Consider the following 22,164-nt stretch of genomic DNA (forward strand, 5'->3'; position numbering starts at 1 on the left):
CACAGAAATATAAGATTGTTACTTAATTGCCTTTTCAAGACACATGAACGAATGGATCAAACACGGGCGTCGGGTGTACAAGCACTAAAGTCCTTAATTGTAAACAAACCAATCAGGTGTAAGCACTATAAAAAGGCAACAGGTCAGTGTACTTGTCCTCATCAAAAATGGAAGGCAGTGTTGCAGGAAGAGGAAGAGGGAGAGGTAGGATGAGAGGGGAAGCCCGTGGAGGAAGAGGAGTAAGGAGAGGTACACCTGAGGCCGCGGAAGAATAGGGCCAAATTCACAGTATCTAATGAAATTCGAACAACATTGATCGACCATGTTTTGAACCATGGGGCAACACTGAGAGAGGCTGGACAGAGAGTTCAGCCCAAACTCAGCAGATATACTGTTGCAACAGTAATTTGGACACTTTGACAAGAGCACAGGTGAAAACTATTCTCTACTGTCAACAGTACAGTACAGTAGCCCACTATATGCACTACATCAGTACTTTTTTTTTTACACATTCACTGCAGTCCATGATTGAAACAATGCACTTCCCATGTCCTCATAACAACATCAGAAACAAATAACCTCAAAGTGATCGGTTATTTGTACTGTATCTTATCGGAGACCTTGGGCACCGTTTCTGAAGAACCACCTGAAAACACATGTTGACCTTCTCATGCATTGCCCATCCACAGTGGAACTCTTTATAACGCAGGGGACAGAACCTGGAATCTCTCATTCACAATGAAGGGTACTGTAGCTCTGGTGGCTTTGCTGCTGTGTCTGTCTGAGACTTGGGTTCAGGGGGAGAGTACGGGGGTGGTGAGGGACAGTGATGGGGGGGATATCGGGAAGGGAGAAGTGCAGTCGGAGAGACAAAGAATCGAGGAGGCGATCGACCAGAGCATGTCCAACTTGAATATCACCGGTTCGTCTGACATCTGGGCTGAACTGAAGTGGCTGAGAGACATGGTGGTGGAGCAGAGAGTGGAGCTGAGGATCCTGGACTCCAGACTGAAGTGGCTGAGAGACATGGTGGTGGAGCAGAGAGTGGAGCTGAGGATCCTGGACTCCAGACTGAAGGAGACCCAGAGCCAGGTGGACAAACACAAGGTAGAGCTGGTCCTCACTAGGAACGATGTGGAAGAGCTTCTGATGACAAACGTTGTTTTGGACTCCAGACTGAATTCCTGTGAGAACCAGGTGGCGAAGCTAACGACACAGGATGCTGATCAAGCCTTGGAGCTCCTCAACATGAAGGCTGAACTTCAGCTCCACCAGAACAAGCTGGCCCACTTAGAGAGAAAGAATGCAGACCAGGCCTTGGAGCTCTTAGACCTGAGGTCCGGACTGGAAACCAGTGAGAGGGATATTCAGCTCCACAACAACATAATCAACAACTTGGAGAAGGAGAACGGTGTCCAGGACAATGAACTATATGGTCTGACAGTCAACCAGAAAACCATGAAGAGCCAGTTAGAGGAACTGCAGAGAGAGAACGCCAAGTACGCCTTCCATGTTGCTTTAACAAATTCTGGAGAAGTTGGACCCTACTCTAAAGATAGCATCCTGAAGTTCAGCAAAGTTCTCACTAACGTTGGTGGCCGCTACAGCCCTGTGACAGGCCACTTTGTGGCACCAGTGGGAGGAGTCTACTACGTCAGATTTACAGTGTGTGCTGACAAATTTAAGGGCCGTATGGGTGTGAAACTGCATAAGAATGATGAAGTGATCCTTTACAATGAAAAGGGCAAGCATGATGATTATTGGGAGTACATATCCAATGCTGCTGCTCTGGTGCTGAATGAAGGGGATCGGTTGTACCTGGAAATCCCTGAAGGTAGAAAGCTTTTTGATAATTCGAACAACCAGAGCACCTTTACTGCCTTCTTGCTGTTCCCCTTGGGCAAATAAGGAGAATGTGGTATTCTACTAAAAGAAAGGTGAAATGATTGCTGTTTTGAATCTATTGGCTCAATGTAGGCTACTCTCTGGCACTGCCATATCAGCTTTGTGTAATTTGCTTTTAATTTTTTGTATTTAATTTAATTAATTAATTTTTATTTAATTTTTGTATAAGTATGATGACATGATGATTGTATGATGACAACACAGGACAGAGATCTCGTGTTATTTACTGAATACTTTGTCAGATCTCACTTAATATGTATACATGAGTACCCCAATGAAGATGGGAAAAATAAACAATTTGTGTCTCGTTCAATGAGACTAAAGAGCGAGTGAGAAGAGACAGGGGCGGCCTGCGGGGGCTGGGGGGTGGGGGTGAGACCAGAAAAAAATCTCAAGCAGGGGGGAAACATTTTAAACAAAATATGATTTCTCGTCCCTTTTTCCCAACCCTCATTGGCAGCCGTCCAACAAAACAATTAGCCAGTCCTCAGCGCATGGGAATCCCTCTCTCCGCAGTCTCTCTAATGACCAACCTCCCTCTCCTCCTCCTCCACTCTTGGATCTTCAACGCACCTCCCTCTCTCCCTCAGACCCGGGCAGCCCCTCCGCGCAGCTGGCCGCAGTGCAAGGCGGCCAAGTTTATTTTCTCCCCGGTGGTCCCTTTGGGGTGACGGCGAGGGCTTGCCACATCGCCGCTGATGTATTGGGTGAGGGTCCTTCGAGCAGGAAGTCGTTGGGACTCTTACAACATTACAACACTCTCACTTTTAACTTTCTTCTATACCCAAGCGCAGTGATCAAAATTTCATTAGGCCTATGTATTGTCCAGGATTGAGTCATTTAAAAACAATGTTTCTGAAAATCTCCGTTATTAGAATTATGAAAACAGATTTTTATAACTATTGACTGATGTCACTTAAATGAGGTTAGAGGTTACAATAGTGAATAATAATTTCGGTTTGTCCTATTATTCAACACGTTTTAGGCAGACGGACAATTGAACATTTACATTTCGATAAAAAAGTGGATATCAAGACTTAAATAATTTAATAATCTTTTAACAATATCAATAATGGAAATAAGAACTGTCGACCCCCCAAAAATAATTACAAACATTTGTCGTAATTGACCAAAGTTTTATCAACAGTTTGTCCCACAAAAAAGTTTGAATTCCACACTAGGATTCCCTTAACGTTCTCTGTTATTAAGATGATTTCCCTACGGGGCCGTTGAGAGGGTCATCCCGTCAGTGTATTCTAAGAATAACACTAGGCCTTAATGGATGGATGCAAGGGGCTTTGTTATTATAGCAAGAGCCGTTCTTCTGCGCTTCTCCGAATGAGGAATTATTTGATTGAGCGAAATTGTTGAGACAGGAGTAGGTCTAAAGTGTGTACGTGTGTACGTGTGTGGGTGTGCATGCCTCCATTACAGACCCAAGATACAACAGAAAGAGAAAGAGAGAGAGACGAATAAGAAGGCTGCACAGAAACACTGGCTATCCCGAGATGCACAGGCGCACTGCTCCGCAAGAGCTGCATAAATATCTGTCGACAGTATGTAAACACCGCGGTCATAACCCGCGTGAATTAAACAACGCGTCTAAATCTGGATTAAGCGCTGCATCCACATTTACCACTTTGTCTGACCTTCAATAATGAACTTTCAAACCAGCATACCTCTGCTATTACCGCATTATGGATGGGATTTATTAATGTCAAATGAACGAAACTACAGTGGAACACAAAATCTCAGATAAATTGCTATGTCTGTGGAAAATCGTTTTGTGTCCAAGTCATCATTGATAACAGCTGTTTGTTTATATAATGATAAGCATTTCGAGATAGTAGCCATCAACTGTTTGCGTTTCGTGATTAAGAAAACAAATAGGCCTGAGGACTATCTGTTTTTACTGATGCTCTTTGTTACAGTCCAAGCATTGCTTAGAGAATTTGAAGGAATGGAGGAGATAAGAAAATTAGGGTCATGGCGGTATAGGTTTTGCCCGTGGGTCCACAGCAAAACATAAAGACAGAATCCTACTTTGTTCACAACAATGCATAGTATCATGCGCAACAGTATTATATTTTATTTACATAAAATCTGGAAAAATACACAACTTTCTCACCGGCGCTTCCATGTAGGCCTATGCCTGGTAGACCTACTGTAACCTAACTCAAAAATGTGACAGCGTTATGGCATTGGAAGATTATAAAAACTAATATACAAAAGATTCAGTCTTTTTGTCTTTGAACCAGCAAAGACAATATCTGATGGCTTCTTTAAATAATGAACAAAACAGTGTCTCTTTACGGCAACGCACGAAAGAGTGCACGCGCTCCCTCGGTTATTCCCACTCGAAAGTCTGTGGAGATGACGTGCATGTCCCTCTATCCCTCAGATATGTGTCTCGTGGAAAGCAGAACAGTGTAGCATCAGGAGGCAGTTCCACACAGCCGTGTTGTATTGAGCATCTCCTTCAGATCGTTCTCTGGTTTGCCTGCGACCATGAAAGGCCACGTCTGGAACGAACAGAAAAAAGGACAATGTAGGCCACATTTTATTACAAAAAATAGAGTCTACATATACATATTTAAATACACGCACTGATCAGTGCGCTGCGTAATCATTTCACAACAACGAAGCCATAATCGAGTAATTTAGTGTGATTGTGTTATGGCTGCAGCTACCATTTGAATCCAAAGAGGTTTAAAAAATGAGGTTTGCAAATGCCCATGGACTACGTATAAGGTAGCCTACATGAATGTTCAATGTGCATGTAGCTACGAATCTACTTGGAGTGCATTAAGACAGTAAAACAATTGAAATATTTTCGAGTGGGCCCAACAGCAACTTAATTATAGCATTTGTGTTAATAGCGCAGTTAAATCATATTTAATATTGTTATGTAATTTTATAGGCTATATGTTTTGTTTTAAGCGCGCAGTTATTTGGCCTACTGAATGCACACACATTTAAATTGCAGTATGTGATATAGTAGGCCTATTTTAGCTATATAAAGCTATATAGCGTAAATTGCCTTTCACCTTGTTGAATTATTTATATTGTTGTTAGAGCCTAAAAAGCTTACCAGATTTACTGGGTGAATATATCCGTTCTCGTATTTGTCGTTGGCCAAAATCTGTCGCAGGTGAGCAATGTAGCTTGACGCCAAACGCAGCGTGTCCAGTTTGGACAGCTTGGTATCCGGGGGTACCCATGGTAATGTAGTCTTCAGCCGAGAGAAGGCTTTGGACAACACTCGCATCCTTGCTCGTTCCCGTGCATTAGCTGCGTTCCTCTGCACCTGCTTGCCCTCCTGTGCCACACCATTGCGCGTGGTTTTCCGAGACGAAGTCTTCCTTTTCTTTACCGAACCATCAGCCCTGTCATTCACTGAGCTACCCTCACAGTTCGAACTCTCCTCGGTGCTTTCATTAGACGTTCCTGAATCTTTACCAGAAGAGCCGAATTTCACAATGCCGTCCAAAAGTTCGTCATCGACGTCGCTGAGGGACCCCGTGGACATGATCTCTCCGTTGGTGCGGCTTCAAAACATGTGGGATGTCGGACAGACAAACTAACGGAAGGGATAAGTGAGCTCGCCGGTGTACGCTCGGAATGTTTCATATACTCATGAAGCGGCAAAGGATGAAGGAGACACTGTAAGCACGCGCTGGTAGGAACTGACCATTTATCTCCGTGACCAGGGGCGTGACCGAGAACCGTGGGAGGGGACCACGAGGATACACTTCAACAATGTTCCTACTTTCAATGCATACAAAACTTGCAGTCTTTTGGGGAAATGTTCATGAAGAACTCAGACAGATATAACGAGTGGGTGCAAACAAGCTCCATGAAGTAGCCTATCCCCCAAAAAAGTATGAAGCAGCATTATTTTGTTACATATCACGTAACGGAATACAGCATTATTAATTGTTATGGAATAATGGATAGGCTATGCGTTATTACCAATTAAAAAATGCAGTCTTCATCATTAATGGCCACCATGATAATCACTTACTAACTTTGGGGTGCTCACAAAGACACGTGCATACCAAAGTTACTAAGATGGGTTCACTCTATACATTGCTATGAATACATGCAATTAAACCAAAGTTTTGGGTTTTGATGTATTTGATAATTGCCAAATATTTCGTTGATATAGGCCTAGCTAGGGAATTAAAGTCATTTACAAATGGGTTGCAAATCATTTTTTAACCGGGGAAAAGTCACGGGTAAGATTTGGAATTAACTTTCAAATAAACAAGACATCATTGCCGTTTTAATAACTTAGCCTACGCGTTCACGCCTGATTATGTGTAGGCCTAACATGATTTAAAATATATACACCACATAAATAGTAAGCAGGGTAAACTACTATGATCACTAATGCTCTCTTACAAAAATATATTTCGATATTTAGAAAAGGTCTGTCATGTCATCACGTCTTCGATGCAATCCACATTGAAACTAATCGTGCGTCCTACAAACAATGATTATCCAACCAACCAAATACGTAATTCGACTTTTTGTACATTTTATCCCATCTTTTTTGCCAGACCATTACATGTTGCCCGCTAATGGAATTAAGTGCGAGGAAACATGGGGGTGTCCAGTCTCGTGTGGCACGCTGGCGCCTCCGTCCCCTCGGATGTAATGGATACCGGGCATCCCCTCCAAACACCGTTTGCCCTTCGACATCATTCCTCACCGATGCCCCAAAATCCACTAAGTACCGACCCAAAACAATAGTCCTTTTCGGCAGCGCAAAAATTCCGTGTGAGCGTGTGCGTGTGTATGTGTGTGTGTGTGTGGGGGGGTGTAATTTCACCCATGTGGATAATACATAATATTCAGTTCATTCTTTTATCTGTCTGCCGCTTTGTTGCTTAAATAATCAGGTAAACCCTTTAAGAATCGGTTTAATAGGCTATTGCATGTGTTGCCCATACAGCTAATTCAAATTAGTGTGTGTATGTGTGTGTGTGTTTGTGTGTGAATATGGACGCAAGGAGGGAGAGAAGATAGGGAGTGGCTTTGAAGGAGAACTCTAGAAGGCAAGAGCAAGAGCGAGGTGCGTAAAGAGGGGAGGAAGAGGAGGAACGAGGGGTGCCGTCGAGGGAGCGAGAGGGAGAGGTGAGCAGAGGGATCGCAGGCCAGCGGGGGAGACGGAGCGGAGAGAGGGAAGAAGCAGGAGACCTGGTGACAAAGAGTCAGATAGGGAAGGAAAGATTGGGGGTCAGTTTAGGGGGAGAGGATAAGGCGCACTGTAAAGAGAATGATGGGAGGAACAGGGGTGAAAGAGGGAGAGAGAGAGAGAGAGAGAGAGAGAGAGAGAGAGAGAGAGAGAGAGAGAGAGAGAAAGAAGAGGGGGAGGACATGGAGGAGAGGGGGGTTAGAGGCATATCTCCTGGGTGGGCTGGGAATCAAAGCACTTAGCTGAGAGGAATAATAGAGCATGGTAGATTGATGATCACCTCAGCGATAGATCCAGATGAACCAGGGAGGGAGAGAGAAGAAAGAGAGAGAGAGACGGAAATAGCACGGGACGCTAGGCTCCCTGACGCTAGGCTCCCTGTGTACTCTCTCTCTCTCTCTCTCTTTCTCTCTCTCTCTCTCTCTCTCCTTGTCTCCCTCCTGTTGCTATAACCAGAGGTCCCACAGTACTATACTTGAATCCTGTCATGATGGAGCGAGCAAAGGAGAAACGACCCAACACCGCTAAAAGCACATACTATATCCTGATACAAAAACCAAGAAACATTTTCCCATCGCCCTTGGTTCACACGGCTGTGGTGACACAGAGGAACAGGTGGAGGGGGGTGGGGATGGGGGTGTTGGGGCAGGGAGGAAAGAGAGATGAGGTAGAGAAAGAGGGGGTTGATGTGGGACTCCTGAAGCCATGGTGGGATCGTCTGCTAATTGGCTGCTCAGGGGTCAGAGGTCAGGCAGGTTCTGTGATGTCACCAGGAAGGATTCCAGATGGGCCACTCTGGCCCACCGAGGGGGACACCCGAAGCCCAGGGTCATTACCATCACACACACACACACACACACACAAAGGAAAATTGAAAATGACTGTTTATTCGGCCGAGAGTCATTGAGAGAGAGAAACGGAGAGAGAAAAGCAAAGACAAAGTTGAGGAATAAGAGAGAATTATGGCCAGTGTTTGCAGGGAACATGTGATACGTAAACATTGCCTGCTGATATTGCTGGACTGGGACGTCCGGTGTCAGTGATCCTTATGAATATGATGAATATTCTGTGACCTGCAGGTCAATAACATGCTGCATCAGTATTAGGGAGTCAGACTTTAATGGGCTCTGGAATGGAATGTGTGTGTTGGTATTTCAAATGTGTGTTAGAGATCATGAAGAGTGTGTGTGTGTGTAAGTGTGTTTTAGCCTACAGTGGGTGTGTGTATGTAGGTATATGTGTGTGGTGTGTGTAGGTGCATATCAGCATGTGTCTGAGCCTTCAGTGTGTGTGTGTGTGTGTGTGTGTGTGTGTGTGTGTGTGTGTGTGTGTTAGCTGACGTGGAAGGCATTGACATCTGTAAATCCTCCCTTGAGGTTGGCTGGCCGTCCCTTTCCATCACCTCAGGGACCAATCAGAGGGGAGAACTGGCATTCTGTTTTGACTACAGGCGACCTGGGAAGAGGAGAGGAGTGTCACACGGGACAGCCAACGCTGACGAGAGGACAAGCACTTCTGGGAACATGTAGAGCTCTACACCATCATCAACACACAGCACACACACACACACACACACACACACACACACACACACACACACACACACATGGAGACACACACACTTGTTGGAGCAAACACGGAAACACACACAGATGACAGTTGAGGGGTGTAACCAAAGCCAGCCTGGTGGTCAAGTGGTGTGTCGGAAGTTAGGGAGATGGGATACAGCTGCAGTGTGTATGTGTGTGTGTGTGTGTGTGTGTTTGTGCATGTTTGTGCATGTCCATGTCTCTTTTTCCTTGAACGAAGTTGCCTTCTGTCATCACATTGTCCATTACACAAACCGAAGGAGGCTACCACTGTGCTACCATCGATCTCCAACAGTAACCAGCAGAATGGGGGCAATGCTAGAAGGTTCCTTTCTGCGTCTGACAGAACAGGGATCATGAAGGTACCTTGTCCCGTGAGAGAACCCATTCTGCACAATACAGAAATACAAAAACACAAATGCAAAATGCAACAAACAAAGATACGTTCGCCTTTGGCACATCAACTCACTTTGTAAATACCCTGCCACAAAATTAAACACATCTGCTTGGTCGTTTTCTATGTTCCACTCAAATATAGCGATCTGGATAGCTCTGCTTTAGCAAACAATTCCAGCTAATTCAGTTACTCAGGACTGCCGTATAACATCAAAGGATTAACTGTGGATAATAAAGGTTACCAGTGCAGCAGCTAGTTTTATTGAAAGTTTATTCTTGACCCTACATAGACTTCAGTTGATAACCATGCTCAGGTCATCTTGAAGAATGGGATTCTAATGACTGTCACAACTGCTGGAATGGTTTAAACATGTAGCTGTGCCATTCAAACCTTGTACAAACAAGGTTGATTGCAGTATACAACCATTGCACCTGCAATAGTTGCTATGTAGCTGTAGCACTGTAGTTATGTTGGTCTACTCTCTACTGTGCTTAAAACAGCATACTGTATATCACACACACCTGGATTGTGCATCAGTTGAATTAAGGTTGTGATGATCAGTTTCTCTATGATCAGTCATTTCTATTGAGGCTTTTCACAAAACCAATGTCCCACATTTGTTTTCTTCTTTGGGGCCATTCATTATATTGATAAGAGGAACATGTGTGAGTTTGTCTCAATCTGTGTGTGTGTGTGTGTGCTTGCATGTTTGCGTGCGTGTGTGTTGTGGGAGATGGGAGACAGGGGACCGTGGCTAAGGGTCTGGTCTCTGTCACTGTGACTGAGACTACCATTTATAAACACTACTCTTAGCAGAGAGACCCTACCGCAATATACTATCACACTCACACCCACCCACACACACACCCACACACACACCAGCCCCCCTAAGCCAAAGGCAGGACCAGCACTCAGTGGAAATAAGTAACCAGTCCCTCCCTGCCCCCCTCCCTCCTCCTCCCCTGCTGAGGGCAAAACACTCGGCACCCATCTGAACCCTCCCAGGGGCCTCTGAGCCCCCCCCCCGCCGCCCCCACTCTGCCGTCCCCCCTCCACTAAGCCTCCCATCCCCTAAACATCCTATAGTCTCAATCTTCTGGCATGCATACACATGCTGTACTCATCCTCTTCCGCACCATATTAGAAGACAGACTTGCCCCTTTTGACGTGTGTTTTGTCCTTTGTCCATCTTCAAAAAGAACAACATCCAATCGAGGAGCGAATGACTGTCAACCACTGCTGCCTCTTGTAGAAAACTGGAGCCGTGGCGACGAGATGAACACGGTATGTGGCCAGAAAATGCATGTGCAACTCAGAAGTGCTTTACCTCAGCAAATTCATTTCGAGACATGAATGGCTATGGAAAGTCTTCTCAAAGAGTGTTTTGTTGGAAGAGCCTGGATCATCGCCGAGGTGACTTTGTAACGCTGGCCTTCCCGGTTCCTCACACCTGATCACTCATTGTCATGGAAACGGAGATGGTGCCGACAGACGGGTGGGATAAACGACACAGAGCTCTGATTGGTTGGATCAGATTCCACGCTTTGATCTCCCCCCGTCCTCGTTACTCAGACAGTGTGAGATCTGGTGTCAGGTGTGTGTGCGGCTGGATTTATCACGGTGTGTGCTTGTGTGTGTGTGTGTGTGTGTGTGCGTGAAGATTAAACAGTTGTTGGGCCATCCATTTGTATTTTAGAGATTTTGGCTTCTTGAGAACCACTATTGAGAAACATGTCCAGAATACTGATTGCAATGAGTTGGAAGTTAGGCCTAAATGACCTCACCACAACAAAGCCAAACACACTTCATTAGCCCCAATGCTACATGAATTATTCTACATTCAGCTACAGTACTAAAATGTCTGTATGTTGTCCATTCAGGTCTCTCCCTATTTCTCTTTGCAGATGAAATGATCTCATCATAGCTGCTGTCTGCTTAGTCATACCAAGCTGTCAGGGCTGACACACACACAAACTTTATCTAGAATATTCTGCGGTTTTCCCTTGTAATTAGCTCATGGTGTATAGGGAGAGAGATAGTACAATCGGACCCCAGGAAGCCATGATAGTGACCAGTCCCTGAAGGATCCCCCTACACACAAACACACCCACGGCCCGGGCGCGCAACACACCCATACAGAACCCTGGACGACCAGCCATTGCGTGTGTGTGGTGTTTCTTTGGTGTTGTGTGTGGATCTGCGTGTGCCTATGCAGCTGAACTTGCGTTTGTCTACATGTGCACACTCCTGGCTCCAGCCTGATAACGCCTCGGAACCTCCTGATATCCCCCGCATGCAGCAGCCAGGCCCCCGCACATACCCAGGGACATGTTGACTGGAGCGTATGCAGGCAAAAGAGCTTGCTTCCAGGGGGGAGGACGTTCGACATGTCCCCTCAGCCTGCCTCCCTCCAGCCGCTAGCCTCCCCTCTGGCCTCTCAGGGGACCCTCGCCCACGCTCTGGAGCCTCCTCCTGGGCTACTCCTCTGCCAGGACTCCCCCTCACACTCTGGAGGATGGTCCGGTCAGAAGAGGCCCCGTGAGGCAAAAGGGAGGCTCCCAGAACAAACATGGTGAAGCGCTGTTCATTCTGTCCACAGGCATGCCTGCGTACACACACGGTAGGACCCACACATCAGAGATCTTGTCGTTGCGCTGTTTATGAGAGACATCGACCACAGAGAGTGAATGGGAGATACTGAGCAGCTTGAACCTGACACATGAGAAAGGTACTTCCTGGTAAATGAGGTAGGTACTTCCTGGTACATGAGGAAGGTACTTCCTGGTACATGAGGAAGGTACTTCCTGGTACATGAGGAAGGTGCTTCCTGGTACATGAGGAAGGTACTTCCTGGTACATGAGGTAGGTACTTCCTGGTACATGAGGTAGGTACTTCCTGGTACATGAGGAAGGTACTTCCTGGTACATGTGGAAAGACACACAGAGAGGAAGGTAGACTCACCACAGAGTGGGGTTAATGAGGGAGGCGTGTGTGTGTTTCTGGGTGTGTGAGTGTCTTAGCGGTTGGAGGGACAGGGCTTCGACCCCCGACCCCTCTCCTGGGAATAAAACCCTATCCATTTGAGGTTGTGTGTTTGTATTTTCTGTCCCGTGAGACAGAACCTTAAGGCTTCCGGCAGGAACAGGAAACAACCCCGGAGATGTAAATTGGGATAAGTGTGTGTGTGTGTATGAGTGAGCAAGATGAGGAGATAATGTAGTAGAGGTCATCCGGGTGGACGGGTGTTGAAGTTAGCACCCAGGATGAGATTAGTTCGCTGTGCGTTCATCAATCGCTACCCCCTAAACCTCCCTCCACCCCCGCCCGCCCGCCCCGCCCCCACGCACAAACACACACCCGTACACACAACCCCTTCATCTGGAGACCCCTAACATTCCAGAACCCCAAGACCCCGGGCAGGATGGAAACAAGTGTATGTGAAACCAAATTATAAGTGTGTCTGTGTGTGTACTGTGTGTGTGAGTGTGTGTGTGTGTGTAACCCAAGCCCCTGTCGGACTGCTGGACAGGTCCACTTAGCTGTGGTTTAGAGGAAGAGCAGAGTGCCACCATAGTGTACTGAGTAATTACAAACAGCTGTGTGTTGATTCATCATTGGTTTACGTCACGTTCTATCACAAACTGATTCCAAAGTGTGAATATACAATAATATTACAGTGAAATCTGCGGTCACACATATTTTCCAGGTGACACTACAGCTCATTTATTTTATTTGGCCGTTTTTCTCTTCTTCTGTTAGTTTTGAAAAGTTACGTACAAGCATATTGACACTCAAAGGATTAGAGTGGGTGTGTACGTGTGTACTTTCGATGGTCAAGCATCACTGTATCTGGTAGCTGTTGGTTAAGACAGATCATTATGTGTGATTGATGCCACTGACCTGGTATCTCCTTTCATACCTCTCTCTCTCTCTCTTTGTCTGTCTCTCTTTCCCTTGACATGCAGACATACACACACACACTCAGAGACTCACTCAGATGCACACACCCGGACACGCACTCGGACACGCAAACACGAGCACACAGAAACAGGGAAAACACAGAGGCACACACCTTGTGGTGTGTGTCAGCTGTTAGCAGCTGTCTTGTTTGTGGGGTTGTGTGTCGGCCATGTTTATTTGATGGCAGCAAGCTGCATCCGAAGAGGTAAAGAGTTGATATAAAGTGCGCAGAGACTTGGAGTGAGTCACAGCTAAAGGATATGGAGATAATAGTTGTGCAACCGTGAATACCAACGCACTTCTTTAGTTGTCCTCAGTTACTTATCTCGTACCAGTCTATGTTAGCTTTGCTCCTTGTTTTTGAATATGCTTATTAAGTGTGTCCTTGTTTCGTTTTTTTGTTGCCCAAAATGAATTCAACGCTTGTACACCTTTGTATCAAAAAATGTGGCCAAAGAGGAGACTCTTGTGCTTCCTTTCCCAGTGGATCTTGGAGATTAGGGGGAGTGGTCCCTGAAGTGGCCCGACATCCAGTTATCCATAGTTCTCTATAGATAACCAGTATTCTCATCCTCAACCACCACCCACTTGGAAATTACAGTTCCAGTGATGAGCCTTGATGAGTAATCCTGAGTCACTGCTAACCAGTGTTGGGGGTAACGCGTTACAAAGAGACGTTACAAAGTAACGCGTTACTGTAATCAGATTACATTTGTCTGTAACGCAGTAATGTAACGCATTACTGTTGATAACTTTAGTGATCGCATAACAGTTACTAATACAAAAATGTCTTGCATTACTTGCATTACTGCGATCTGCATTTCGGGAGGAGAAAAAAAACAACAAATCAAATCTCCCTTTACACGTGTGTTTGCGTAGCCTAACATTCGTCACTTGATTTAGCCCCAGATTTCAAGAGGCGAAACAAGAATGGCAGACATTTACTTTGTATTAGTTGCGCTAAAGGACAAAAACGTAAATGTACATTGTGTCTAGGCCAAAAACACCTCTCTACCGTCGCAAAACCTCTAATCTGTCGAAGCATCTTCAACGGCAACATGCTAACTCAAGACTAGCTAAAGAGACCCGGACCCTAGACACTGACGCCGATAAAATGTTGCCGTTGCCATTGTTGCCGACACCAGCCACGACTTCACTTTCCACAGCAGGTTACCAAAGCAGAGATTAACAGGCCTGTAGCAGCATACATAGTAGAGGAAATGTTGCCATTTAAAGTTTTAAGCATTATTTTATTTTGAGACATTTTGCTTACTGCTGGTACTGTAGCCTTGTTATGCTTGACAACTTTTAGGTTGATGTTCACAACTTTTTTGTCAGCTTTGTGGTATTAAAAAGCATAAAACAGAGATATTGTGTATGTCCTCATTAAAATAAGAATTTGAGTTGATTTGGGCATATACATGGTACATATATTGTTATTTGGCAAGTGCATCTAAGGTGATGTTGCGGAGTAATCCAAAAGTAATGTAACTAGTATGTAACTAGTTACTGTCAGCAGTGAGTAATCTAGTAAAGTAAAGCAAAAAGTAACTTGTAATGTGTAACTTTTTTTGAGTAACTACCCCAACACTGCTGCTAACTAGGCTGGATGCTAACTTATGGCTGACTAACTGTGATTCGCCAGAAGGTTCCAGGTGGATTGCATGCATCCAAGTACACTTTATCCCCCTCTATCCATCATCCTCTTTCCCCCCTTGTCTCTCCCTCCATAGGTGAACCTTCCATCACCCAAATGGACCTCCTTATCTTCGAAGCCTGGCGTTTAATTAAAGATAATAAACGGAGAAGATCATTTCTCTCTTAGACCGTCTGCCGACCATCGTCTCTTCTCCCCTCACGCCCGCACACATGTGCTCCGTCACCTTGACTCAAACACCCACACACACGCACTTGCACGAGTGTGCACACGCACATTCATGTGTACTCTGTCACACAGCACTCCATCGAGTGGAAACATGGACGTTTCCGCGGAGGCTTCTAGAGACACGCATGTGCCCTCGCTCTCCTCCTCACATGCGTAAACACTCGTGCAGACAGCCAGCTTTTAAAGAGTATGTTTTCCAACGTTTAAAACGAACGCGCACGTATACACCACACACACACACACACACACAAACATTCATCTCTGTGTGTGTGTGTCTGAACTAAAGCTCCTCATTTATCTTTCCCCACGCCTTAAACACAGGTGGCGGGGATGTCTGGAGATGAGAAAGTCTTCAGTTCTCACAAACACGCTCACACACACGTCAGAGTTCTCCATTGTCTTCCAGTAGGTCCAGTAAGAACATGTCAGTTGTTTACCACAGCCAGTGTCTTATGTACAGAGTGCCCCTGCTGGGACATTTATTGAGCCAGGAGATTTAAAAGAGTTCTGTTTTTTGTCCATTAGGCCTAAATGGCCATAGCAGGCTGATGAAATAGAATAGTTGTGGTACTCTTTCTCTTCTCTCTCTCTCTCTCTCTCTCTCTCTCTCTCTCTCTCTCTCTCTCTCTCTCTCTCTCTCTCTCTCTCTCTCTCTCTCTCTCTCTCTCTCTCACACACACACACACACAGACACTGGGTTTTATTTATCCCTAACCATAACACAGCAGGGAGATAATGGCCGATGGGAAGATCGTAAAAATAGCCTGGCACAGGTTTGTTTGTGCTAGGCCCTTCCACCTCTCCCTCTCTTTCTCCTTCACACCCCTATCTTCCTTGCCTATATATCTGGACTGGCCCACCATCCAACTGGGTCTTTTAATCCCTCTCTTTATCGCTCCTCTCCTTCTCTTCCTGCCGGGTCATCCGTTTCATGTTCCCCAAATTCCTCATTCACATCTCTTCACGTATTCCTGTGCTTGTTTTCCGCAGCCATTCGTCTATGTTGCTATTCCTACACTCTCTCACTCTATCGCACGATTCATGTGCGTGAACTTTTCCTTTGAAAAAGGAGGGTTCGCCATGCTGCGGTAGGTAAACACGATACGGAGAAGGAAAACAGAGTCCAGCAGAGAGAGTTTTCTCACACAACAGCGTACCCTCAGTCTTTTCGCCTTACAGACGACATGTTTGGTTTGGAGGATCATGAATAGTGTTATCAACAGAAATAGTATGTTCCCTCTAAACTAGCCTTTGGTCCTCTCTGTATGAAAAACTGCTTATCTAAATAAGTGAAATGGAAAAGGAGACGTGACACACAGAGGAAAAAACAGCATACATCATTTTTTTTCCATTTGGGAGTCCTGAACTCACAAGGTCCAAGTACCAGGACATGTAAAGTAATGTACTGGATTCACTTGGCCAAGATCTGCCCCTTCATTGTGTGTGTGTGTGTGTGTGTTAGGGTTGGGGGATAGTGTTGGGGGTCAGTGAAAACCGTATTTTGAATGGGACTGAACACTGTTTGTGTGTGCTGCAGGTGGGGAACCAGAATCGGGTAGAGGGATGGAGAAAAAATGAGTTTTTTTCCATCCCGGCTCCTCTCTTGACACAATCTCACTTCTAATCTCTTCAACATCTCCGAGAGGATTCCTAATCCAGCCGGGATTCTCTCCGCCCTCTCACCTGAGACATGGAAAATAAAATCCAAAAAACAGCGTCAGACGTTCACAGGCAGCAATGTCCTGGACTCTGTGAACTCTGAGGCAGGATATTACCAGCAGTAAAAACCTGACACACAAGTGTCACATGTGGAAGACCAATGTTTCATCTTCCACTGCAGAGGTCAGAGGTACATTGTATCTGACACAACTTTATTGGTTTTGAGTTTAATGACTTCCTGTTGGGAGAGATTCTGCTTCCTGGGAGTCTTTCACCCCCCCCCTCTCCCCCCCCCCCCCCCTGTCTGGACTCTGAGATGGGGTTACTAATGAGTGCGGACGGTGATGAAGCTTGTTCCGAGAATATTTTCTTCCAAACGCCTCTGGCCCTTGGCTGACTCCCCGAGGAGACCATTTGTTTAGAGATGAGAATTGCGTGTGTTTTTGCTTGTGTGCGTGCGACAAATAGGACCAACTATAAAACACATGCTCTGACCAATATGAACAAGACAAACAGATAAACGTAGATAGAACTGGGGAGGGTTGGGGGGGGGGGGGGGTAGTGTCCGCCATACTGCACGAGCAAGACGGCATCCCCAAAGTACCTCCCTCTCTCGGGTACAGCTCTCCACACCGACCCCCCTCACACGTCTCACTCTTCCTCTGACACCCCAAAACATCCTTCTATGTCAACACCCCCTCCCCCCTCCCTCTCTAACCCCCCACCCCCCTTTAACCCCCCCCCCACACACACACACTAATACCCCCCCTCTCTAACCCCCCCCCTCCCTACCCCCCCCCACACACACACACTCTAATCCCCCCCCTCTCTACCCCCCCCCCCCCCACACACACACTCTAATCCCCCCCCCCTCTCTACCCCCCACCCCACACACACACTTTAATCCCACCCCTGCTGCACTCCCCGCTTTTGTACTCATAACAACTCCCCAAAAGCACAACAGAGCTCACACAAATGCAAGTATACACACACACACACACAGACACACACCCTGTTGGATATGTCAAAGGGTAACCAGCCGTGTAATTGGAGTGTGATCTGATAAGCCCACCCCCTTTCGGACACTAGTTCTCGTCCACTGAGAACTCACTACCCCTCCACGTACCAGCACAAACCTTGGGATCTCACAGTCGAGATTCCTCCCGTTTGTACCCACAGCATGCTCTGTGCAAGGATTCCCCCCCAAAAAGATCTCTCTGTGTTTGATAACGTCAAGACTTTGGTGTGGGTTCAGCCAACCTCTGTCCTCTGTGGTCTTAAGCGGTTTGTTTTTCTTAGCCGGTGAGTGTACGACGTGTGCTGAGTTGCCTTTACTGAGGGAGGCAGGTTCCACTCACACGGCCCCTCTCTCCCAATCCAAACATGTCTGCCTCCCTGTTCAACATGGCTGCCAGGATGACTTGTGGGAGAGTAGTATCAAGGGGCTGCTTTGGGACCTGAAGAGGTGGGTATACTGTAGGGGTGCTTATTTTCTGCACTCGTTACATCGATGGTGGTTATAATGTCCGTGGAAAAAAACTTTTCGCGTCTCTGTGTATGTTCAGTAAAAACCTTTCTCTGACTGAGTACTCCACGAGTACTGCTTTACAAAAGTCCTTCGTCCGTGCGTAGTTAAATTCCTCTTCCCTCCCTTTCTAGTTCCCCCTCTCTCTCTCTCTCTCTCTTTACCACACTCTGAGAATAGCAGGTGTGAAGCCACTGCTGGCACGGTTGCACCAGATTATGCACATAACAGTGTCATCATTTCCAGCCTAGTCTAAACACAGCCCAGCCCAGAGGGGAACCCCACAACACCAGCCCAGGTGTGTTGATGTTAGATCAGTAAATCTGTTCATGTGTCTACCTCTGCCTCTCTGGGCTGGACCTCACTGTGGGACCAAGGTGGGAGGGGGGCGTGCTGGTGACCTTCAGTGGTCTCCTCTTGCTGGGTGCTTCGCTGGTGTCGGGTCATGGGAGGGTGGAAGGAGGCCTGTGTGACTGTGAGGATCTGCTGTTCTGTCCCAGCCTCCGTGTCCCAGCCTATGTGTCCAGGCCTCCATGTCCCAGCCTCCGTGTCTCAGCCTCCGTGTCCCAGCCTCCGTGTCCAGGCCTCCGTGTCCCAGCCTCCGTGTCCAGGCCTCCGTGTCCCAGCCTCCGTGTCTCAGCCTCCGTGTCCCAGCCTCCGTGTCCAGGCGTCCATGTCCCAGCCTCCGTGTCTCAGCCTCCGTGTCCCAGCCTCCGTGTCCAGGCCTCCGTGTCCCAGCCTCCGTGTCCAGGCCTCCATGTCTCAGCCTCCGTGTCCCGGCCTCCGTGTCCAGGCCTCCGTGTCCCAGCCTCCGTGTCCCAGCCTCCGTGTCCAGGCGTCCATGTCCCAGCCTCCGTGTCTCAGCCTCCGTGTCCCAGCCTCCGTGTCCAGGCCTCCGTGTCCCAGCCTCCGTGTCCAGGCCTCCATGTCTCAGCCTCCGTGTCCCGGCCTCCGTGTCCCAGCCTCCGTGTCCCAGCCTCCGTGTCCCAGCAGAGACAAGGAGCTAAGGAGAGATGGTCAGAAGAGACTCGTCCATGTGTGTGTGGGTGTTTGACATGGGAGTGACTGCCCTCGGAGCATGCCTGAGTGTCTGGGGAGGTTCCAGCACCTGTGAGCGTGCACGAGCGTCCGTGAAGCCTCCCGTGCTTGCGGGAGAGGACGGGAGCGGCGCCCTGCTCCGCGGCTGCGCTCCAGCCAGTGACTGGGCTGTGTTAGGAGAGGGCTGATGTAAACAGGGCCGGTCTTTCCCACGTCTCTGTTTACACTGGGAGCCCCCAGAGCACCAGTGCCAGACCCACTGGGTTCCCTCCACACCACTCACACACCATCCATCTCTGTCCCCGGACCCACACACACACAGATAAAAGACACACACACAACACACAACACACACATACACACACAGGCCGTCGGTGTGCGGCTCGAGATGAGCGAGTGTCCCTTTGTTTTGTCAGAAAGCCTCTCCATCTTCCCTCTCTCTCTCTCTCCCTCCCGTGCTGCACGCGTCTCACTCTGTTTTTCCTCTGTCCTCTCTCGTTCTTTGTCTCTCTCCCCCGGTCTCTCGCTTTCGGGTTCTTCTATGAACCCGCAAACCCCTCTCTACCTCCCTCTAACTCGATCTCTCCATCGCTGTCCGACATTGTCTAGGCTACTCAAACCCCGCCCCCACCTCCCCCATAGCATGGGGAAAAAAAAGGGCGGACATTTCATTTGGGGAGATGGGGGCAGTCGTCGTGTTATTTGGGACATCTTCAAAACCTTTGGGAAGCAGAGTAAGCTTGGATAAAGAATCCACACACTTGGCATAACAGTCAGAGAGAGTCTCTCACTACCACTTTGAGACCACAGATAAACTTTGTCTCAAACTTTCCTTTTAACCAGGCCTGTGATGTACACGCAATGTAAACAGAAGACAGGTCCAGATAAACACCTCTAGTCTACAGGCAATACTGGGGTCACCCCAACAAGGATGCTTCCAAAAAACAAGATAGCAGGAATCTTAATACAAAATGGCATTTGGGCTTTTGTTGTTGTAGGAAAACAGTGCAAGGTTAACATGGGGAACGAACATCTAAAGACCTAGAAGAGTTTTGAGGGCGAACCTTTGAGTGGCCTTTTGATTGTCATGAGACATGCCAAACAGACCATTTGGAACGCTCAGTCTAACTGCAAATATTGAACATCCTTCACAAAGCCTGGTGTTCCGTAGAAGCACAACCTCAAACATCTTTCCTCGGACAATATCACAGGGTCAGCATTTTGTTTTTTCAAATATGAAATGTATTCCTGTTAGGCAGGTATGAAAGCAGTGCAGAATGTTCCCCATTACTCACTTCCTGGCTTATTTCTGGTAAACAAACTTGCGCTAGTCCAGTCAACGTCGGGTCAGCCATGATTTGTCTCAAACGATGTGCACGCATCACACAAACACACACACGCGCAAACATGCACAATGACACACACACACTCACCCATGCACAAAGACACACACACACACACAAAAAAAAGAAAAGAATGAAGGGAGAAAGAAAATAATACAGAGACGGACTGACTATTTCCTTTCAAAAACATCTCTATCAGCCCTTAAGTACTCACATCTGGGAGTTTATGTACTACATCTTCTGACCTGATGAGAAGAGTTGCATTGTTTCTCTGGAAGGGGAGAGTCAGAGCAATGCGCAATCCAACAAACTGTAAACACACTCCTAAGAGCCCTGAGTGTGCGTCATACACACACACACTCACAATCACAGGCCCCTGTACCATCGCTAGTGGTCTGATAGCTAATGTACTCTAAATCTCAGGCTTTATAGTAAACATCTGGGGACATCTGAACAAGGCTCTCAATGCAGAATAGATTTGATTTAGGGGGTCATGTTTCAACAGGAAGCGCTCTAGAGGCTGCAGAGAGAGACACAATCTGGTTACCACAGAGGAACAGCAAAACAACAGCACTGAATCATTCAGAAGGTATTTTGCTGTTTTGTTTGGGACAGTGCCAAGCGTGAGAAAGAAAAGTGTGTGTATGTGTTTGGTATCAGGGCTTGAGTGTGTGTGTGCACGTGTGTGTGTGTGTGTGTGCATGTTTGTGAATATGACAATAGACAGGATCTATTGTGATACTTAACAGTATATCTGGACAATAACACACTTCAGAGATGTTCTAAATTGCACAAGACCCTCCTGTATCAAGACTGGAGTCAGGAGGATAGAAAGACAGACATACAAAAATGCAGACACAGTCCCTATTGAACCTCTTTACCAACCCACGCCGACACAAGAGTTCATTCATTAAATTCATTCATGAGCCATACAACCAGCTGGACACTCTCTGATTGATGATAACATTTCCTCTTCCAGAATTCTCCTCCTCCTCTTCCAATGTTAACCTGTCCAGCAACCGCAAAAGAGCACTTACACCAGATGTGTCCCCAGAAAGCAATAACCATCTCACACTGCGTCCATGATGGCAGGGAGACAATAAACAATTATAAACCAGTAGATGTATACAATCAGTTCTTTCCTTCAAGAGGGTGTCTAAAACCTAAGCCCACAAAGTGCACTATTGGCAGTAAGAGGCGCCGACAATAGGCTAGAATCAGCAAAACAGACATTGGGGAAAATGGACGACTGAAGGAAAAGACTTGTGACAAATCCCATTCCAGAGCCTCTCATTTATGTGAAAAGGCAACAACTGGCCGTCCGCAGGCTCCTCCACACCTGCAGGAATGATGTCACCTCAGACAGACACTATAGATGACAGACAATTGACATTGCTAATGCAACATATTAACAGCTAGGGCCGGACTGACAACTCTACGGTTCTGGGTTTGACTTTATACAATGTGGACCATGCCAAGTTATGATCCTCCTCATCCACACGACAAACAATGGCGTCATTCTGTTCATACTCTAAACTAGATTGAGGAAGTATCATTTGTAAACTGCAACATGTTTCTTATATTTCACAAACTGAAGACCGGGTGAGTGCCAGGGAAAATACAAGAAGGAGCTTGAATAAGATTTGGGCTCAATCGAGTGAA

General features: G+C 46.8%; 1 protein-coding gene across 1 annotated transcript; it reads right to left on the reverse strand.

The window, feature by feature from the left end:
• Positions 1 to 3,979: 3,979 nt before the first annotated feature.
• On the reverse strand, positions 3,980 to 5,616 carry tcf21 (transcription factor 21). Its single transcript, XM_047021945.1, has 2 exons — positions 4,997 to 5,616; positions 3,980 to 4,427 (listed from the first exon to the last, which is right to left on the reverse strand). Exons 1-2 carry the CDS (start codon positions 5,432 to 5,434, stop codon positions 4,341 to 4,343), a joined length of 525 nt encoding a protein of 174 aa, XP_046877901.1. The 5' UTR covers positions 5,435 to 5,616; the 3' UTR covers positions 3,980 to 4,340.
• Between the last annotated feature and the right edge of the window lie 16,548 nt (positions 5,617 to 22,164).

This window comes from Hypomesus transpacificus, chromosome 6, assembly GCF_021917145.1.
Source record: "Hypomesus transpacificus isolate Combined female chromosome 6, fHypTra1, whole genome shotgun sequence".
NCBI classification, from domain to species: domain Eukaryota; kingdom Metazoa; phylum Chordata; class Actinopteri; order Osmeriformes; family Osmeridae; genus Hypomesus; species Hypomesus transpacificus.